The sequence below is a fragment of the Lonchura striata genome, chromosome 3 (assembly GCF_050655825.1).
Source record: "Lonchura striata isolate lonStrDom1 chromosome 3, ASM5065582v1, whole genome shotgun sequence".
Lineage (NCBI taxonomy): Eukaryota > Metazoa > Chordata > Aves > Passeriformes > Estrildidae > Lonchura > Lonchura striata.
This window is the reverse complement of record NC_140705.1, coordinates 28671566-28692689: the sequence shown is the minus strand read 5'-3', so window position 1 is coordinate 28692689 and position 21124 is coordinate 28671566. Positions and strand designations below refer to the sequence as shown.

Here is a 21124-nt window from a genome sequence, read left to right as displayed (position 1 = left end):
TAAGCTTCAACGCTGGCCCCCTGTATCATTCTGTGACATATTCATCACCATCTTCCAAAGTCCAATTAGGTATTTAAACAGCAAGGTGAGGAACAAAAAAGAACATATTTAGGGTCTCTGGGCTAAGAAGGCAAAATGAAGCAATAATATCTAGCTACTTTGCATTTTTCTTCCAAAATTTCCAAATAGTCTATGATAGGTCTTATGCTTAAAAGTATCATATTCTTTTTAGAAGTTAGGACATAGAAGTATAGAAAGATTTAATGTCTTTCCAAAAGATACTGAATTGCTGGTGGACAGAAATAGATTGCACATCACTTAGTCCTCTTCCAGTAGCATATCTTATTTGGTGCAAAATCCCTGGCTTCCTAATGAAGCCCCTGTCACAAAAGTGTGTTAGAGAAAGTAACAAATATTTCCATCATTTATCTCAATACAACTAAAAGAAAAAAAGGGACCTTTATATATAATTGTAGGAGTCTGTCTCTTTGTGATGTAATGACAATAAAGGCATAGTAAAACAGAGCTGTCCTCTTTGTGGAGTTATATTCCTCCCCAAATTTTTTTCCCCCTTACAGTCAGAATTATTGTTTTGCCTGTGCTGGCTATAAATATTAGATCACTCTTATAGGCTATAACTGAGATAGCTTTCTAGCTGTCATCAAGAGTGACAAATAATCTGGCAGGATTTCTTTGACAGTCACTGGTGGAGCTAAATGCTTTTGCAGACAACCAAAAGTACCAGACTATTCTTTCAGCTGGGAGGCACCGTGTGCAGTGCAAAGATGGAATTGCCCACTCTACATGAGGACCACTCTCCTGGCCTGTACTCACCTGAGGGTGCCTGGAGCTGGAAAGCCAGACTCCAGTCAGACTGAAACATAACTTTCTGGACTTACATCTCTTTCTGTGTAGTAGAAAACTATGACTTTTCTGCTGCAAACTGAACCAAATAAGTTTGAAATTAAAATTGATTCAAGTGCATAAACTTTTACTTCTTAGTGCTTTTTGAAGAAATTTCTATGAAAAAAAATTCCCATATGAAAAATATTGCCTTAATTAATTCCTCAATGATTTGACCAGTTTGCAATTTAAATCTGGAGGACTAAAGAAGATTAAATGTATTCTGTCAAATAGAGTTCAATCAGTAATATACCTAGGCATCTTTGTCTTCCACCAACACCACTTTCATCATTTTGGCTGGAGATAATCTACTGATTAGTGTATAAGTTGTCTCTGTACATTTACTTCTGCCTAAGTTATCATGGCTGAAGCAGAAATGCCTCCTCCATTTTGATAAGTCAGAACCTTATCAAACCTTGGTGCTTTCTGGGCCTCACTAGGAAGTTTTCTCATTTATTCAAAAACACCATGTAAATAGATTTTTTATCTGCCTTATAAAATGCCTTTCTTCTAGAATTTCCATGTTAGAACTGCAATGTGTAACTCCTGAGACTGACTTGCTGGAGCAACTTCTGTTAGTTGTTAAACAGAACAATGATTCTTTGCAGCTATTTTATATATATGTGTGTGTGTGTGTGTGTGTGTGTGTGTGTGTGTGTGATTTGCTAAACAAGCAGTGAACAAAATAAACTATAACTAGCTGATTTCCTACACATAGACCTAAAGAAAAGATTCCTCTAGAAACATGTAATCCAATATTTTTGTATATTGCTTACATTAGAAAGAGTGAGCTAAAAGTGGTTCCAGTCAAGGTATGCTACGAATTTGAAAATTGACTTTACATATAGAAAAGACTAATTCTACCTCAATCACCACAGTCCTACCTGTGAGTATGGTCAGACAAGAATGTTTCTATGAGACGTTCAGCATTATTGAAGCATTCCCTGGGAATGAAGCATTTGCAGCAAAGAGCTGCCATTAGAATAGGAAATCCATTTTTAATTCAAGGCTTAGGGCATTATTGGAAGATGTCTGTTGATTTTAATCTTTCATCAACAGTCAAAATACATTTTTTTTCCAAATCAGCTTCTGCATTACTGCACTGATACAAGTTTAACTGCTGCTTTATTATTTTTTTTAAATTTTCTTTTATACTGTGCAATGCTGAGTTGTATTAAGAATTTCTCATAGATTTTGGTATTTTTTTGACAAAATCAATGACTGATAATGAGGTATATGTTTCAGCCTTTCTGGATCCTTACAAAAGACACAAGAAAAAGGAACTATGACAGAAGGAAATGGAAATACAACATCAGAACAAGAAATGAATAGGGGAATTCAGATTGGACATTAGAAAAAGGTTCTTTGCCCTGAGGCTGGTCAGTCACTGGAACATACTTGGTCATGGCTCCAAGCCATGGTCAGAGTTTGAGGAGTATCTGGACAACTCTTAGTCATATGGTTTAGTTTTAGGCAGTTTTTTGAGGAGCAGGGAGTTGTACTCAATGATCCTTATGGGTCTCTTCCTACTGACAATAATCTATGACTCTGTGAAAGATAATGTTGTTCATACTGCTTTAGGTTTGAATGTTTCACACTCAACCTTGAGCCAAATTTTATTTTAAAATAAAAATTATTCCCTAGACAGTAACAGGAAGGTGGTAGGCCCGTTTCTAGGGCTAATTAATAAATCCCAATGGATACCAACATTTCACAGAGAGGAAAACCAGTAAGAAAACACTATCCTTTTGTACTGAAAATAGCTGCAGTGTCTTACTATTATACTAAAAGAATATATGAAATGAGTGCTTTCAGATTTACAGATGAGACTACCCTCTTTTCCCAGGTGTAAATCATATCAGGAAATAAATTGCTGAAGAAAATAAGGTGATTGCATAAAAATCTATTTTATTCTACATAAAATAGATTTTTCTTGAGTACTATATCTTATTCTGCACATATTTTTATCTTGAACAAAGGAATAAATAAAAAAGAGGTATTAAATTAGGTAAGCCCCTTCCAATATGAGAGCTAATAAACAAATGAATACTAAATTTCATTGCTCCTAACAGAGTGATTAAAGTGAGAAAGAATTAGCACATTGTAAGGTGCTAATTTCTGCAAGATACTGATTTTTTTCTTTAAAAATTTAATACTTCATTATTTGATAAGATAATCACATATGCATACTGTGAAGGATAGTGATATAAATCTCATGCAAAGTGATACAATGCTGAAAAAATTGAATAAATTATGTCACTCATAATTATTTTTCATTAATATACTGAATTTCAGTGTTTAAAGGGTATCAGTGGTGAAAATGGAAACCACTGTGTGAGATTCCTCACTCAGCATTGATATTGAAACCTTTATTGAAACATCTTCCTTGGTTATTTTTTTAGTCCTGAGGTTTTCAAATAACTCTTGTCCATCTGGGAAATATGCTGGACATTATAATCTGGTTTACTGGTGTGGTAAATATTTTGAAGCTGAAAAATGACTAGCACATAGGTATGCCCATGGACCAGGAACTACTCTCCTGTCCAGCTCCACCTGCTCATTTTTGATGGAGGACCCCATAACCACAGACCTGCTAACAAAGCTTTACACTACTGCTCTCAAACCCATCTCAATAAAATGTGGGGTTAGTTAGCAGGTTAGGCAGGTTAGAGAAGCTGTCACCAGAGCCAGATTAAAGAGCACTTGTGTAGGAGCTTTGCCATCAGATTTCAGTGATGAATCCTGTGGCAGGTGGCACTGAGCTGTGAAGGGCAGGCCAGGGTATTGCTAGTCCTTGCAGTTCTCACAGCACTCATCTGTCTTCATCCTTGCTGTCTCCATAACTTTAGTATGTACCTGAGTTTGTAGATCTGAAATGGTAGATCTTCACCAACATAACATCATTTTGTTGTGCCCTCTTTCAGGGACAGTATAAGCTGAAAAAATGTGTGATCCTGTTTTAGAGAGTATAAAAATCTATAGCTCTTCAGAAGGGCATTCAGGTTAATCTTTTCCTGTACGCATTGGGAAAGACTAACACTTAGAAATCAACTTTACTTGGGATTGATTAAAAGACACCTCCAATTAAGTTGGCAAAGTATTATACTGATATTTTGCACTTGTAATTAATTTATCTTCCCACTCTCTTCCCCTTTTTCTCTTTTTCTATTTCACTTGTTCCTATACATCTCACCATAAATTATTTTTCTCTTTCCATGAAATATATTTCTGCAGAGCAAGCTGTATATAACATTAAAAAGCAGTTGAGAGATTAACAGGAGCACAGCCCTTTGGAAAACTGGGAAGCCATTTCTCACCTCCCTTCGGAGAATACAATGGACCATGACAATAACAAAGCCTTGTAATGAATCAAATACTGCAAAAAGTATCTGAAATAATATTGATCTTTTGTCTGTCATGGCCAGAACTGCAGACATCCAAGTCAGTGCTAGAAGTGGCAACACCACACAGGAGCTCCAAAGGGATGCCCTATTGAAAAAAAGAGAAAAGCAGCATATTGAAAAAAAAAAAAATATTAAAAGCTCACTATTAAATAAAACATATTTAAGGATGTGACTTTATCAATTTAACTTGAAAATCATAGACAAGAATATAACAGTTGTACTTTATGTTCTAAAGAATATCCTCTATTCAGTTAATAAACACATTTGCAATTTTTAAAAAAAGTATTTAAATGTGCTTAGCACTTTATACAGTGTTAGCAAACACAGTTGTCATCATCAAACTATTGTCTCACATGCACTGTATAAGATTTGTAACAAGAAGATGTAAATGATCAGGACTAACATGGCATTACTGGCGGTGGTGGCTGACAAAGCTGTTGTTGAAACTACTCCACACTTGGCACATTTGAGCGTCAAACCGCTATGAGGCTCACTCATCTGACTGCAAACAAACAGAACACCCACAAAAAGAACAAAATATTGAATTGTCACCAGAAAACGTTGCTTCTGAAATTTAGCTTTTAAATATGACGTCATGCAGAAAAAGTAAGTAGACTTATTCAAGATGAATGCTCTAAATTATTGCAAAACTGTATTTTGTACTTTTCATTATTGTTAACTTTACATGTTAATGCTATGGGGCTTAATTTCATGCAAAATCTATTTCTTCCACTTAATCTAAAAAAGGCCCCAAATGTGATCAAAAACTGCTCAGTACACTGAAGTGAACATAAGCACGTGCTAGGATAGACACACAAAGAGAAATCCCTCTATTCAGACCTGATGAAAGACTCTTGCATACAAACATGCTTGAGAAAGAGCACAAGTCACTTAAAAGAGAAGTGTGAAGTATGGACCATTACAGAACATTAACAGGGAAAGAAACCTGCAAAACTTATTCAAGCCTCAAATTAGTATGTCCATACTGTACAGATTTTTACTAGTGACCTGCATGGCCCACTACTATCTGGAATGGTTTTATTTATGTCATATGAAGGTCTGAATACAGGGCTTGAAATGTATGGAATCTGATGAAATAAGTATCAGTTGGTAATAAAAAAAGGGTGACCTGTTTTGCCTTTTAATAAAACACAGTACACAAGCATTAAGCCCAAAGCATTTTGTATAGGCAATTATACCTCTGCACCTGTCAGAAGAGTTAAAGGACAAAACCTGAAATTTAAGTTTTCCATACAGCATGCATTCAGCTTCTTGAATCAACTAAATAAATATTTTTCCTATTCCTTCTCTTTCTGCTATCAGAAATTGGAGAAACCATAGCTGAATAAGATGTGACATAGCTGACAGGAAGGATGTTTTAATCATTCCCAGCTGAAAAGTGGTCAACATGGTGAAGATAAGTAACATTTTGGGTTTTTTCCCAGATGTTTCATCCAACTGAACTCTTTGCTATTGCCATCCCAGCACTCACAAGACTTTCAACATACTGTCCAAAAAAACATTGAATGACAGTGTTTTCCACTTTGAAAAACCAAATCAAAATTTCCATTCAAAAGTGCAAAGTATATTCCCCATATAAAGACAACTTCTTCTGTAAGAAAATGGTGAGAACCAAGACCTTTTATAAGATGATTTTGGGGTGAGAAAATAACTCCATGAATCCACATTGGTTGGTAGCAATTATAGATAAAAGAACAAACTAGAGAAATGCCTTGGGTAAGTATAAATTAAGCTTGTGAAAGTACTTTCTGTCTTTTCCTTGCAGTGCTTCAGCATTATTAGACTGCATTATTCTCTTTACCACTACAAAATTGCTCTGGACCTTGCAAATAATAATAGAACTTAATGTGTGTATAAACCAAATGTAAGTTTTCAGCCTGGGCATTTCTGTATGCTTCCTCTTTTACCAGGAAAAGGATTGAGGTTGTGATTGAGATCCATTATCATATTTTCTCCCACTTGTTGATTCTCCATAGCTTATTAAGGTGATAAAAAGCATATGGAATTAGTATATTTTGACCCATTCACTTGTTTTAAATACTAGGACTGAACTTTTTGAATGAACTTTTGACAAATATAAGTTCAATGTTTGCCAGGAAGAATGAAGTTCCCTTCTGGAGCATGGCTGGCAGAAGATACTCGAGGTATGAGTAACAATCACCTTTCTAGAGGAGATCAAATGATGAACCAATTTCTATGCCCCAAAGAATGACTCAAGAGATGTCATCTGCCAAGTAGTATCAAGGAATGCTACTGCTAAGCCACCATCTCATAATATCACAGAAGATTGTTTCTCATTAGGGTATTTACATCCTTTCCCAAAACAGCAGTTATTTCTAACAGAATAATCTGTGATTCTCTATCTATTTATTTTAAATATAGATTATTTTACAATAAAATATTTCTTTACTAAGTCACACAGTTAGAAAGCAAGTTATTTGTTTCATCAAGAAAATAAAGTATAAGAAAATAGATTTCTATAGCCTACAACTGAGTAGCTGGGGAAAAAAAAAGTAAAGCAGTTAAATCTAAGTTGAATATCCCCACAAAATTTACAAAACCAAACCTGTGGTTGTTCCATCTCATTATATCACTGAAATTAGAGCATATGTGAATTTGACTTGGTGATTACTAAGTCATTACTACTTTTGAAATAATTTGGGTAGTTTTATAATATTCTAGATTTCACTAGTGTTATTACAGAGTTCAGAATGTTGATGGAGCAATATAGACAAAAATAAGGTTATGAAATTAATACTTTCTAATGAAAACAGATGAAAACAGAAGAAATAAAATTACAGGGTTTGGTACATGTTTGTCAAAACGATGGTGGAATCACTGAAAACCAGAAACACTTGATTGCATTAATATGAAATGGAAATCACACCAGCTAAAGTATTTATTATAAGTGTACTCATCAAACTTATTAGGAATGCTACCGTTAGTTACATGTAATAGTGTAATTTTAAAATAATTAAAAGTGAATCTGCAATAAATTTGCCCATAGCAGTAATGCACAGAAGAATGAAAATATTATCATTTATCATTGTTAGAAATGCAGATATTGGTGAAGTTAAACTACAACCTGGCCTAAAATATAATACTAGAAAATACAACTGTAAAAAAATCATTAGTCAAAGTTTAAATGCACTTTCATAAGCATTAGGAAGGTGATGATGCAGTTGTGAAATATTTTTCTCCAATATGCAATGAATCTAGGTGTGCTGCTGCAGTACTTCATAGTCACCCACTGTAGAACAGTTTCTGATACCACCACTGTCATAATCTTTTATTCTCTTGATAATAAACAGAATTTTTGTGTAAATACAAGTAAATAATCAATAAGACACATTTACCTTTTTTTGTTTTTTCTTTTTCAACTCCTAAACCAGGGGAATTTTTTTTACTTTGACACTAATTTAGAAAATATACCTATGTAGATGTTATGTGGTTGTAAGAACAAAGGCAAATTCTTAATGTAGTTAAAAAGGCAGAATAACATTTATGTATGTAAGGGGTATATTACTGCAAAATACATTTTAAAACTATTAACACAAATGAATTACATTTCTTGCTATATTAATTAAATTTGACAGCTAGACAAAAATAGTCAGTTCCTTCAGTACACACAATTCACAAAACTGTTATCCTAACTGCAACAGCTTTACACATGTAATCACCTTGTGAAACCTCTGCTCAGATTTGTAAATCCTCATTCTTGTTAACTTAATACTGTTGTACTTGTGTTTTATTATATTTAGTTTGTTTAGTTGCATTCCCTCAGGATAATGCAACAGCAGCTTTTGAGATTAATGGAATCTGTTAGAAACACTATTACACTGATATAAAAGTTCACAGCATAATCAAAAGAATTTTTGTTGAATATCTGTAATTGAAAACTGGTGATAAGATTTTAATATGCTTTCAAATAACCCAGTTGTTGCTTACCCCGCTCTGTGTTTGAGTTTTTTATCTAGGATTCCATCTCTGGAAACAAGTTTATTAAATACCAAAATGCCAATCACCATGTTGACCTGTCAAACAGAAAACAAACAGTTGACCTTTCAGTGCCTAAAATAAAATATTGCATCCTGATTGTATTGTATTACAGGCCAGCAAAATGCCTTCTCTTACATTTCTGATCATTTCTTCAAAAGTTGTGTAGCAATGTCCCTGAACACATGAAAAGGCTGTGACAAAAAGGTGACAAATACACACACTGCAACAGGTTCGTTTTGGGACCTTGAATTATGCCTGGTATCAAGCTGTATATGTGTACATGTCTGATGGCCAGAAGCTCGAGTAATATAACTTTAATATTATGTAGGAAAACTACTGCAATTTGATTTCTCTGCACAGGAAAGAGCTAGTCAGAGCATGTTCCTTTTTAAACATTTATGGCCCATGTGGGTGTTCCCACTTATGCAGAACCTGTCTGTGGTTTTCCATATCTTCCTGCACCTAAAGCACTGTCTATGTCATTCAACAAAATGTCAGTTTTGAGCCTTGTTTGGCTGCACTTTACTGGTTTTGTGGACCAGATAATTCCTGGGATGTCTGCTTAGCTCCACTAAAGTAAATGGTGCTATGATCACATACATGGGTTGAAGAGCTAACCTAAAAATATTCAGATGTTTTAGCTGTTGGACTTTGGCACTTAATGGACATATTAATGGCATTTAATGGACAACTTAATGGCTTTTATTATCCATTTGTATTATTGAACTGAACTCTATTAACCTGTCTCTGCATGGCCCTACAAATAGGTAATACCAATTTTTGAATCTATTAAATTAATGTTCCTTTTTTATTTATTAAAGAAGGAAAATCCTTTCTTCCTTTCAAACTGGTTTTTCAAAACATGTGCCAAAATACCTAATTGTTGCTAGTCTGCCCTGACAATTCTTTTTCAACTTTATTTTCAGCATTAACATTTTTCAGCTGGTGTTATATAATTCTTTGGCTTCGAACACTTAGGCTTAAGTGGCTGCATGGAACAGCTCCTTTCCACAGCTACCAGCTAATGGTAGGGCAAACTGCGACTATGAACTTCCAACATCTCCGAACAAAGACTTGCCAATTAAACAGAGAACATACAGTTACTTCCATGTGAAAATTATAACTGGCTTTTTGTAAACATCCTTGGCTCCTCTACCATGACAGGGACTGTGAGTTGTACAAAAGGATTCTGGCTTGACTCCAGGCAATGATGAGACAAACTCTATGGGAGTAGTAAACATCCTTTTCAGGAAAATTCACGTAGATGAATAGCTTTATCTGTGATGACTAATAAGACTGATTCTCTTTTAAAAGAGAAAACCAGAAATAGCCAGCTCTGATAGAGTTATCACAGTATAAAATTTCTGGAGTGGGAAGAGGAATTAGATTCAAAATCTGTAAGGGAAAAATGCTAAATAAATTGTTGTAAAAAATCCATACAGGCTGCAGAGCAGATGTGTGATAGTTGATGGCACAGGTAGAGTGTAATTCATCTTACCCTGAAGTAGACAGCTGAAATACTTCTGATGGTTTAATCTCTAAAAGTATGTATTTTTCTTCACTGACAATGAAATATGGCTGGGATAACTGACTTAGATGCAGAAATCTACATTGCAGATAGCTACAATTAGGCAGAAATAAATCCTACACCTAAATGCATGTCCAGAGATGTGGAAGATCAATATACAAATGAGTAACATTTCCCAGCTATGAGAATTTTTTCTTTGCCTTCAAAAACAGTAGCCATGGAGAACTTGCTGGCAGGTTCCACTCCTTCTGTTGCTTTTGCTGGCACAGCAATCCACTGCCAAGCAGCACTCTATCAAGACTGTCACTGAGTTTCACAAGGCAGTGGCAATTGCAGATGCTGCTGATAATAACTCAGTGATGCCTGTAACAAGTTTTCGTTTTCTGTGCCACTAATCAGTACATTATTCTTTCACAGCTTACTGTGTAAACATGGAGAGATAATTGGTATAAAGAAGTGATATAATCAAATGAATCGTGAATTCAAAATACTGAAGGTATGTTAAACATAAATGATCTCAGTATTTACAGAAAAATGCAATGTTGCTGTATATCTAGGCTTTTATAGTGGACATAGCACTTTTTATAATTTCATACAAAAATAGTGGGAATTATATTAATGTTTACCAAGACAACAGCAGCTGCAGGTCCAACGAAAGCATAAAGTAGCCCTCCTTCCAGAGATAGCCAGCAGCTGGAAAGAACATTAGAGAAGAGCTAACACAAATTAAAAATAAGTATAACACATGGTCAAGAGAGACTTAATAATTATATATAGCATATTTTTTCTGATGTATGAGATTCATACAAAAAATAATTGCTTTGTTGATATGAAGAAGTAGAGATAGTGAAAGATAGAAGTGAAAGATGTTTCCAATACCAGTGGTTAACGTTTTAAAATCTTTAATGTGAGTTATACATAAACTGAAATGGCCAAAGTGTATAAAGAGCACAATAGAAAGTAAGTTTGCAAATATTTATTAAATCTCCTCTAATCATGTGTAATGAGTTAACTGGACAGGTCCTGCCAAATAGCTTACCATTTCTAACTTACCATATCTGATAGTTCTATACTTAAAGGGATGAAATGATCAAGTACCCATAATACATAACTTCAGAAGAAAACCAGGTTTCTACATATCCTGTCATTTAATAATTGCTATTAGAACTATACCTTAAAGACAATATCTTCATTAGAGAAAAATAATATGTGATATATGATCTGTTCTCTATTCCCTCTAATATTTTGCAAACATATTAAATGTATATTTTAAAGCATCTGAAAACTGTATTTTATCGAAACCTTCTAATCTCAAAGAGTTTGTCATTCTGCATCAGGGCTTTCACTGAAAACCATCAGATTTCCAAACACAGAGCACCTACAGAGTCAAATTCTAAATATCTGATATACTATGATATAAAGCTTTTCATATCTGCAAAAGAACAGTAGCTTCAAACACTGAAGTAAATGCAGCTGGGCTATTTTCCCAGTGATTACACATTCAAAGAACAGCATGTTTATTTGAATGCATGATCACACCTACATATAAGAAAATTCCAGTGTATACATTCAAATAATTTACTTGGATTTCATATCCAGAAACATTCACATCAGAATCACGCATATCTTCTTTATTTTCCAGTAATGCTTTTGTACTTTCCAAAACCAAGTAGAATAAATACAAGCACCTCATAATATTAATGGTCTGTTAGGGCTGGTATTCTCAGTGCAAGGAACAAAAGCATTTTCCATTGCAATGAAGCCATGTGAAAATTGTCACATGAATGCAACAGCACCAGTGTGCTAAATTCTGGAATGATAAATGGATGCAAATAGTTCCTATCTGCTTCACAGTTAAAAAGGTAGGACATGCCAAGCTATTTTACATCCTACTTCAAAAACCACCTACAACACTAATGTTCAATTTATTTTTGCAATGTCAAAGAAAAATGCTTTCAAAATTTTATGCAGTTTTTCTTACTATTTTTTCAAAAGCTTAGTTATTATTGCCAGTCTGGGAACACAGACTTCTGAGAGGGGGAAATGCATTCACAGTGCACTTCCTTACCAGTGTGAACTTTTAAACTTAATGAACATAACCACTTTGAGTAATTAAGACTTGCAATTAAAATGTTCATGTTCATGGGAGACAGAAACAGCAGTTCATAAAAATAGTTGATGTATTGCAGTTTGAACATAACTTCAGATACCTGTGCTGAAAAAAGGGCAAGAACAGTTTTTCCTAAATAAAAAATAAAAAAGAGTTTCTACCATAAAACACTTTGAGACAAAGGAAGAATTTTTTCCTCCCTTTTCCATGTTATCAAGTAAAATGGCTGTTCAGAAGTTATTTCCGTTTAAAGGCAGAGCTGGAAATAAATGTAGAGGTTGTCCTTTTTACACTTAATCTTGTTTTTACACAAGCTGAACTTTCAACAGTCTGGATTTTCACCAGTGTGTGATCTCATTATTGCAATATACTCAGCATTTCCTAGCTCATGACTGAAATTAAATTTTCCTCCATCTTCTTCTGTTGGAGACTAAGTGCAGATAGATTTTCAGGTGCCTTCCTACACCATGAGGCAATGCTTGTTGATTTTGTACTATTTTTTCTTTCTCCTCTTTGCTCTGCTAGGTTTTTTTCTCTGTGTTTTATAGCTGTTTTTATTTTGTTCTCATGTTCTCTTCCTTCTCCCTGATGTGCATGTAGCAGAAGGCTATATAAATTGATTAGTGTTAAGAGCAGCCATTGGTGGCTTTATGTGACCATGTCACATGATCATAAAGTTTTGCTGAGTGATGAAGCATCTGTACACTTGCTCCTGTGTCCTGTACATTTTGTGAGATGTTTGATACTCTCCAGGAGATTGATTTCTTCTCTTAAGAGAGCATGGCAAGAGTCTGACTATGAAATAATTTTAATTTTTGCTGATGTAATAAATTCCTGGAATTCATCCACATTGTATGTTAACATGAGCATTTCATGCAGGTTTATTAACTGTAAGGTTTAGTAGTGATGCTATCACAGCTCTGATTGTCTGAAAAGAGACAGCAACAATATTTATTAGAGAAATGGCTGGAAAAGCTATTAAGCTTTCAGACACACTCATCTTTTCCAGATAACCTGAAATTCTAAAAACTTGTCTCTGTAGGTTTTTAAATTATTTTAGGAAATCCCTTCAGCCTCTATCTCTATCCCTGTATCTCTATCACTACAACTGTCTGGGTGAAATATTTCTCTTATGTAGTTTTAAAAATACAGAAATATAACTGTCTAATAATTAGGACTCAGGAAAAAAAGACAGAAATCAGAGACTGAGGAAATGGCTCCAGTGCGGACAATTCAAACACTCATCATATATAACATATAGAAGTGAGAGGTACTCTAAAGATTCTTGGACCTTCTCCTTTTCCATAAATATCTTCATGAGTGGGACTATGGAATGGGAATAAATTCCCTAATTTTAACTTTTAATATTCTTCATTTAAAAGCTTCATTTTCAAAATGAGCATCTTCCAAGATCATGAATAGTTTGCCACAAGGTGTGTTTCTGATAGCAGCACGTGTGTAATTGACTGCAACCAATTAGGCAAAATATAGTGTAAGCAATTAAAAAACTTACACAAGTGCTTTAGTTATGGTAGGAGGAGCAGGACAGGAGCTCTGCTTTTACACTGCCCAACAGCTGTCATGAGACACAATTCTTTGCTGCCTTCTGGAGTGGGACAGCACATCAGCTGGTGATGGAGGAGGAATCTCCATTCCTTGTCTTCACTGTTTTCCTTATGTAATTCTGGTGTCAAATGCCAGGAAAATATTTTTGCAAATAAGATGAGAAAGCTGAATTATGGTTCTCTTTGTCCCTTGTATGCCTTCATTTGGTCTTTTCTCCCATAGTACCATGTCAGCTGGATTTGGATCCTGGTAGAAGAGCTGTTACGTGTACAGAGATCTGCTATTTTTACTTTCCAGGTTATTCTTAATGAATGATTTGTTGCTTTGTCTGAATATTTCAGAATATCCTCTTTTAAAAATGCATTCAGTCCAGGAAGAAAGCAGGAAGAAATGTTAACTAAAGCAAGCACTCACACATGAATGATTTCAGTAGAACAAATTTAATGGGATTAATCCTGCAAGGGACAGAGCTACAGCCCCAGTGGGGGTCTGGACATCCTTATTTAGTGATCTGTAATTCTCACAGCCTAAATGGTTTTCCAGTTGTGGTTCAAAGACTAAATAATAAAAAAAGGCAGCAAGATGAGTACATAGCTAAAAAATAATTCAAAGGGGTAGGTTCTCAATATAACACTGAAAAGGGGGCTAAGACCACTGCTGCACTTGCCAGCTCTAAGTGCAATTAAGCATTTTAGTTACATTAGACATTCCTCATTAAAAAACTCAAGGTGCACATTGTCAGAGTTTATAACTACAGACCTTAGTGACTGGAGCCAGAATTCAGGAGGAAATTTTGGTTTTGTGTTCTTACCCAACCAGAGCTGGAGTGCCAAGATGGTGAGACATACAGGGAAGGGAGGGGAAATCCTGATCTCACTCAGTGATGATGCTAAGGAGAATAATTAAATATTCATTGAAGTGAGGACTTGACCTAACTCATCCACATCACTGATGAATGCCCTCATTACCAGTCTACAGAGTCATATTTCCTCTTTCTGTCCAGATGCACACTCAATTTCTTAGGCAACGTGAGGAGAGCTCCAAACAGGCTGACCAAGGGAAACACACTCTTGCATACATAATGGTGGTTGGAGTGTTCCACGGGCAGGAGGAAGGCTCAGCTGCTTCTTCATCAGAAGATCAAAGGGAAGCCTCTTTGAGGAGTTAATTTTCCAGGGTGCTAAATACACACTGGAACTAGCCAGGTGGCTAAACAGGTACTGAATTAGTTTAATGTAAATAAAGCACACAAATTTTCCTCCTTTCTATCTCAAATACAGCACAGTCCAGGAAATGGGCTGGATCAGGATGTCCAGGAGAGAGGGGGTGGATGGGAGAATTGTTTTGCGATGTTTGAAGGGCTTTGGCTCCAAGCTGCTGAGGGGCTTTAAAGTAGAGATACCTGCCTGGTGTGCAGAAACCTGGGTGCCAAAGAGACTCTTGCCAGTACCATTTTGGACATGTTTAAAGTTTGGCAGAGGCTACCCAGGACATTTAACATTCTCTTTTGTAAATCTATATAAGTGTTAGGTGTTTATGTGGACCTAATGCTCAGTGCTTCTTAAGAGTTTACTATTTCAAAATCTCAAATGAAATCTGGGATTCCTGGTGCTTTGCTGACCTCAGTCCAAGACTGACATGCTGTTTTCTCTTTGTTCACTCAGTGACTCTCAGGGCAATTCCAGGTGTGAGTGGATACCTGTAGAGCCTTTAGAGTGTGCTATGCAGTTCCTGATGGGTATGATAATCTTGGTAACTAAAAACATAGTTTATCATTTCAGATTGACTTACTAGTGAGCTGTTCCATATCCTTTTGTCTTGGTAAAGCCTATTGATATTGCAACCACTAATGCTGGCAGTCCTGGAAAAAAAAACAACAAGAAAACAATGATAATCAGCAGATGCTGAGTAAAATATTGCTGTTCTGCCTGGAATAAAATAACAGGACAAGCTAATGCAAAATGGGCAATTTTACATGGAATGAATTATTTAATGAAGCACATTGCTGTTGTAGGATTTGTTTTTCTGAAGCACTGGCAGAGAGGAGGACACTTTTTCTGCCCACGGTGTACTGCTTTGATGCAGCTAAATTACTGGTACATTTGACAGGTCTTAAGTAGAAAGGGGTTTCATGAATATTCAGAGAATGTTTCTTTCGTATTTTGTTTTGATTTCTTGGTATTACACTACCTTGCTGAAAATCTTCTAAAATTTTGTTAAAACATATTTAGAAAAGAATGCTACAATATACACCAGCATACCTTGAGCTTGAGATACAGTGGAAAGGCTTCTAACATAGTATTCCTTTTAGTAACATGCTGTCTATTATCTTTCAATTTTACCAAAGTAAATGATTATATTCTTGACATTGCCACTGCATTAAATGCTTCATTCAATGACTCTTAGGAAGTTAATTTTACTGACTTACCCCATCCAAGGCACAGGAAACGCTTCCTTATGAGTCGTGTCCTAATTTTTCCAGTAACAGCCATATATGACTGCCACGCTTCTGTCAAAACCCAACAGAATGAAGCTAAGAAGAAGAAGTGTAAAAATGCGGTGGTTGTGGTGCAGATGCCCTGCAGGGAGCAAAGAGAAGCTCATGCTGAATACTTAGGGACACTCATTTTTGTTTTCAATTCAAAGAGTTGTCATATTCTATCAACTTGACCTTTATCCTTAGCATCAACTCCCCTTTTCTCCCTTTATGATGTGGTGGCCACAAAGAGCAAGAGAAAAGGAGAGAAATTTTGATGAGGATTAGGCAGAAGAGGTTTTGACTTGTTTTCCTAAACACTGAGTGTTCTGAGCAGGAACAAAAACATAAATCATACAAGCAGATTTTTCTCTACACATTTACTTTGACCAGGGACCATAATAAAGCCATTCTGGTAAGCCAGTTACAAAATTACTGATTATAAAATCACATAGAGCTGAACAGAGAAAATGTGGGGATATAAATGCTCCTAATTACCAGTTACATTTTATTTCCCTCCATGAAGAAAGACACTGATGATAAAATGTAAAAGTTGATTTTTTTAATTTTTTAAATTTAAATTTTATAGAATGTTAACCTCTTGGAATATACTGCTTTAGATATTTTTAGGCAGGTTTAAGTATCATAACCTTAACAATTGCCCTGGATATTGTTTTTATGGGTATCACTCATTTGTCATCTGAAAAGTATTTTGAGCACATGCAGTTGGCTTTCTTTTGTCACTGTAGCCCTTAATTAAACTTGACATTGTAGCTTGCATAAATGAGCTTCTTGGCATAAATGATCTGTGCTCCACTCTGTTGCTTAAAATGCCAGTAGCAGGCTATAAAATGCAGTCTGCATAGTACCCCAGAACCAAGAGCACACCAGTAATGCTGAGAATATCATTAGCACAATTTATCCTTAGCACAATTTAAAGTGTCAAAATCATGTTAAGATTAAAAGGAAGAACAGTTCACATTGCCAACATCAATGAGGTAAATTCATATAAAAATGAAAGATGTAGACATTACTTTATGATTATTTCTTTTTGCATCATACACATCTAATAGCTACCTTATGCTTAGCCTAGTGTTAAGGCTAGTCAAGAGTTTTTACTAAAATACCAGCTGAGCAAATTATTAAGGGTGAGAATATGCACATTCCTACTTATATATAGGTGCTTGTATATGTTGCTGATTCAAGTTTTGGAATTTTAGGTTGAGTTTTCTGTGGTGTTAATTTTTCCAGATTCTTATCTGATATCAGTTGTGCTGGTTAACTCCTACATTTATCTTAAATAAATAGCTGATACCAGCTGACATTAGCATTAGCTGACATCAACCTCTGAACTTTCAAAAATTTATGCACTTGAAGAGTCAAAATGTAATGCTTTCTTGCTTTGAATTTACAAATGTGACAAACACCTCATCTTCAAACCCTGAGTCAATTTGTTTATTTATATCTAGAGGAAAGGGGTTCTGTATAATTATATACAAGAGAACCCTTGTTAATTAAAAAAAAAAAAAAACCAAAATAAAAAACAAGTGATGTAAACTTGAAAAAAACCCCCAATAGATCATGAAAAGGCAGTAGGTATTCCATCCTAGCCTTGCCATTATTTCTTATGTCTAGATGTCCCTAAGGTATATGGATTCATAAAATCCATCCAGTTCAAGTATGACTAATAGTTTCCTGTATATGAAATAAATAACCCAAACCCGACTTATTTAAAATGAAAGTTCTGCAGTGAAACACACAATAAATACAGTAGAAAATTCATAAATGCCCTTTCTTTAACTAGCTGGTTCATATGTTATAATTCCTACTATTCAATTTTAATTTGTTTTCCTATCAATGTTCTTGCAAAAGCTAGATAGTTCTGTCAGAGCAAGAATTTGACAATAAAATGACTTTTGAGGAACAGTACAGAATCTTTTATGGAGGAACTGCATAGGTAAAAACAGACCCTGAAAAAAAAAGTGAATATAATATTTCCTTTATAAATAATGTAAATATAAACAATCCTGATCTTTTTGGTGAAAACACTGCTAAGTCTTATGGTTGACTTGAGTGCCCACTGTAGGATTTAATTCATAATTTATCCTCTATATTGAAAAAAAAGATAAGATGATGATTATCTGAGACAAATGTGCACATGGCTACTGTGGAAGAAAGAACAGTGATGAAAATGTTAATGATAATGTTGAGCAGAAAATGAAAAGACTGAAGCAAATTTTATGAGAAGCGATCTGCACTCTAGCTGGAGTGTATGACTGCTGATTATATCTAACTCTTCGGAGCAGCAGACGGGTCTTTAATGAACAACTATGGCAAGTCTGTACCACTGATAAAACTGCGCATTTGCATCACATGCCATCAGAAATATGCAAATCAGCCTGCAAACGTCACCAAACAACCACTGTGGGATTGTGCTGACAGGTCCATGTGCAGGCAGTGCTCACAGTGAACTCAGCTTCCTTCCCTGCAAGAGAAGCAGTCCTGGCAAAGAAAACTGCCCCCTCCCAGGCATAGCCATGGGCTCAGTTGTCCAATACCCCACTGGAAATCAGGCTTTTATGTACTTCCTTATTCTTCCCCTTTGATAAATAAATAAGGAACTAATGCTATTCTGTCTGGGAAAGCAATGTATCTGGGAAGTCAAGTTCCAAATAGAAAGAAAATCCATTTTCACCAGAGGTTGTTATAAAATAAGCCATTGAATATATCTGATTTTAGAAAGTATACATTAGCATTTTTTCTTTCTCACCAAGTTATGGACTACGGCCAATTGCTCCTTCCTCTCCTCTTCTTCCTTGGCCAGGGACCACCACCTCCCCTCACCTTCCTGCACATGCAGCAGCATCACTCAAGCCTTGTGGCCATCACTCACAGAAAGCTGCAGTGTGTCAGCCTGCCTGCACCAAGAGATAATGGTACACAACTTCTTCCCCACTGCTTTAGGATGAGATGTTTCTCATTTGCTTCTAATTCTAGTTTATTAAAACTCACTGAATTAATTACCTGTGCTGAGGACCTGTCAACCTGCAACAAAATTAATTTTAATTTAATTTGTTCACTATTTCTTCACGCTTTTGAAATTAAGTAAACTTACTCTAACCTCCCCTTCCTCCCATTGCTTTTGTTCTTGGCTCCCCATATTTACTCATAAGTGAGAGGAAGGAGGTTTTCTGTCTTCAGAATGCATGATTTCATGGACTTTAATTGAGTCTCAGATGTTAAACTACCTGGAATATCTAAGTAAGACCATTCATCCCTTTTAATAAACAATATACTACTGAAAGCAAGACACACATCAGGCATCAAATTATTTCCTTCTGTCATACTTTTAAGACACCTACTTCAAATGAGTGTACTGAAGCACAGCTGAGAAATCTAAAAACAATGGAAATTCAAAGATACATTTTCTAATGATTAATACTTTAATATAATAATTACGAGTGAAGTAGAGAATACATCAATTTTTATGATCAGCAAAAGATGGTCATAAATGTAACCACAAAATAAGTATTTATCAACATTCTTTAAGCATTTGACTGTTTTGTTTTGGCTTTTTTTAAAATGAACAATGGTATTTTTAAATAGAAAAATATGAGTTTGTTTGTTTTTTTAATAGCAGAGTCTTCTGCTATAGATCTTTCACACAAAGGCAAAGAAAGTTAAGTAAGAACACCTGATTTGTTTTCTGGCCCTGAAACCAGTTCTTTTCCCTTCAACAAGCTTGTTGACTTTCCCTGGATTCCGATAAACAGTATAAAAAAATCAAAGCTATTTGAAGATGAACATAAAAAATAAAATCTGTATTGGTGGTAGCAAAATGAACAGGGCTAAAATTCACTCAGATTATTTAATGAAGAAGAAATACGAGGTAGTAGAAAAGCATTTAAATAATAGAATTTCTTAGAGATTGGAATCTTGTCTTTGACTTCTCTCTGCAAAGATAAGCCTAAGGAGATAAATTAAATGGTTGCTATTCTTATGATGTTCTGATCATGCTGGGTTCACAAAGAACACCTAAGTACCAGAATAATGAATACATGAAACAAAGAGCAAACAAAACAAAGACAATGCAAACGACATAGTAAAAAGCAGAAACATAATTCTATGACAAAATTAGTATATTTTTTTTAGTCACTCTTAAGCCATCTACTCTCAAGCAATGTATCTTTCCTTTCTTAAATAAAAAATGTAAATTCATAAAATAAGATACTGCTTATTATTCTGAATTTTACTTTTTTGTTATCACCTATTTTTAAAATTATTTGGACAAAGCAGTATCTTTGCCTCAGGAGTAGCAGACTGCCAGAATAGAGGGATACAGTATATTGGTCAGATAATATTGAATGATGGATTAAACACTGATTTATAGAGTAAAGTGACATATTAAAACAGATAGACATTCAGAGACTGTGGGAAAAATAAGTAAAAACTTTTAGGAGTGGTTTTCTGGAAGAGAGACATATTTTCATTGAGAAAAAATATGGCAAGAGAGGCTGTTTCATCAGTTGGAAACATATTTGAAACTCTTAGGATCTTAAAGGTCTCAGAAATCACAGCTGAAGTTTTTCAGGTTTCTCTTCCAGGATCATTAATGTTGCTGACACCATAAATCTTTGAAGATACCATTTTAAAAAACCCACATTCTTTTCTTTTGACAGACTGTACTGCTAACTCCACTTGTTTTAGCAAAGAACTCCGGAAATATGATATACTGATATTGAAAATAGCAATATAGTACAAATAATTGTTCTGAAATAATGTTATTTGTGTTTTCAACCAACATCTATGAAACTGTTTATTTTACTTAACACAAAGAAAAACTTAGTGATCTTCTAAAAGTTTTTTCTGGTGTTGAAGACTCAAGTGGTTTAAATTCACTATATTTTCTTCTGATATCTGACATGATAGCCCAGAATTATTATCACTTGACTTGCATTTGTGTGATGAGATATGCACAGTTAATTATTATACAGATGGATTCTATATGCAGTACAAGACAACATGAATGGGAGCCTTTACTTGGATTTTTAAAGCAAGATATTTTTGCTGTGCAACAGCAGTAATCTTTGAGTAATTAGGTGATCTGCCCTACAAAG

At 35.0% G+C, this 21124-nt stretch overlaps 1 protein-coding gene across 21 annotated transcripts in view; it reads right to left on the bottom strand.

Moving 5' to 3' along the window:
* ADGRB3 (adhesion G protein-coupled receptor B3) overlaps window positions 1–21124 on the bottom strand; it is a 461440-nt gene that overhangs the window by 41905 nt on the left and 398411 nt on the right. For 19 of the 21 annotated variants that reach the window (XR_014954217.1, XR_014954216.1, XR_014954218.1 and 16 more), the window contains 6 exons: window positions 15960–16110; window positions 15323–15392; window positions 10482–10548; window positions 8277–8362; window positions 4711–4809; window positions 4221–4392 (listed from right to left, as the gene is read on the bottom strand). Coding sequence is in view for 17 of the 21 variants with exons in the window: in XM_021530139.4 (XP_021385814.1) it covers window positions 4221–4392; window positions 4711–4809; window positions 8277–8362; window positions 10482–10548; window positions 15323–15392; window positions 15960–16110 (645 nt within the window). In the remaining 4 variants the exon portion in view is untranslated. The remainder of the gene's footprint in view (window positions 1–4220; window positions 4393–4710; window positions 4810–8276; window positions 8363–10481; window positions 10549–15322; window positions 15393–15959; window positions 16111–21124) is intronic. The other 2 variants (XM_021530140.4, XM_085576375.1) reach the window with 1 other exon arrangement.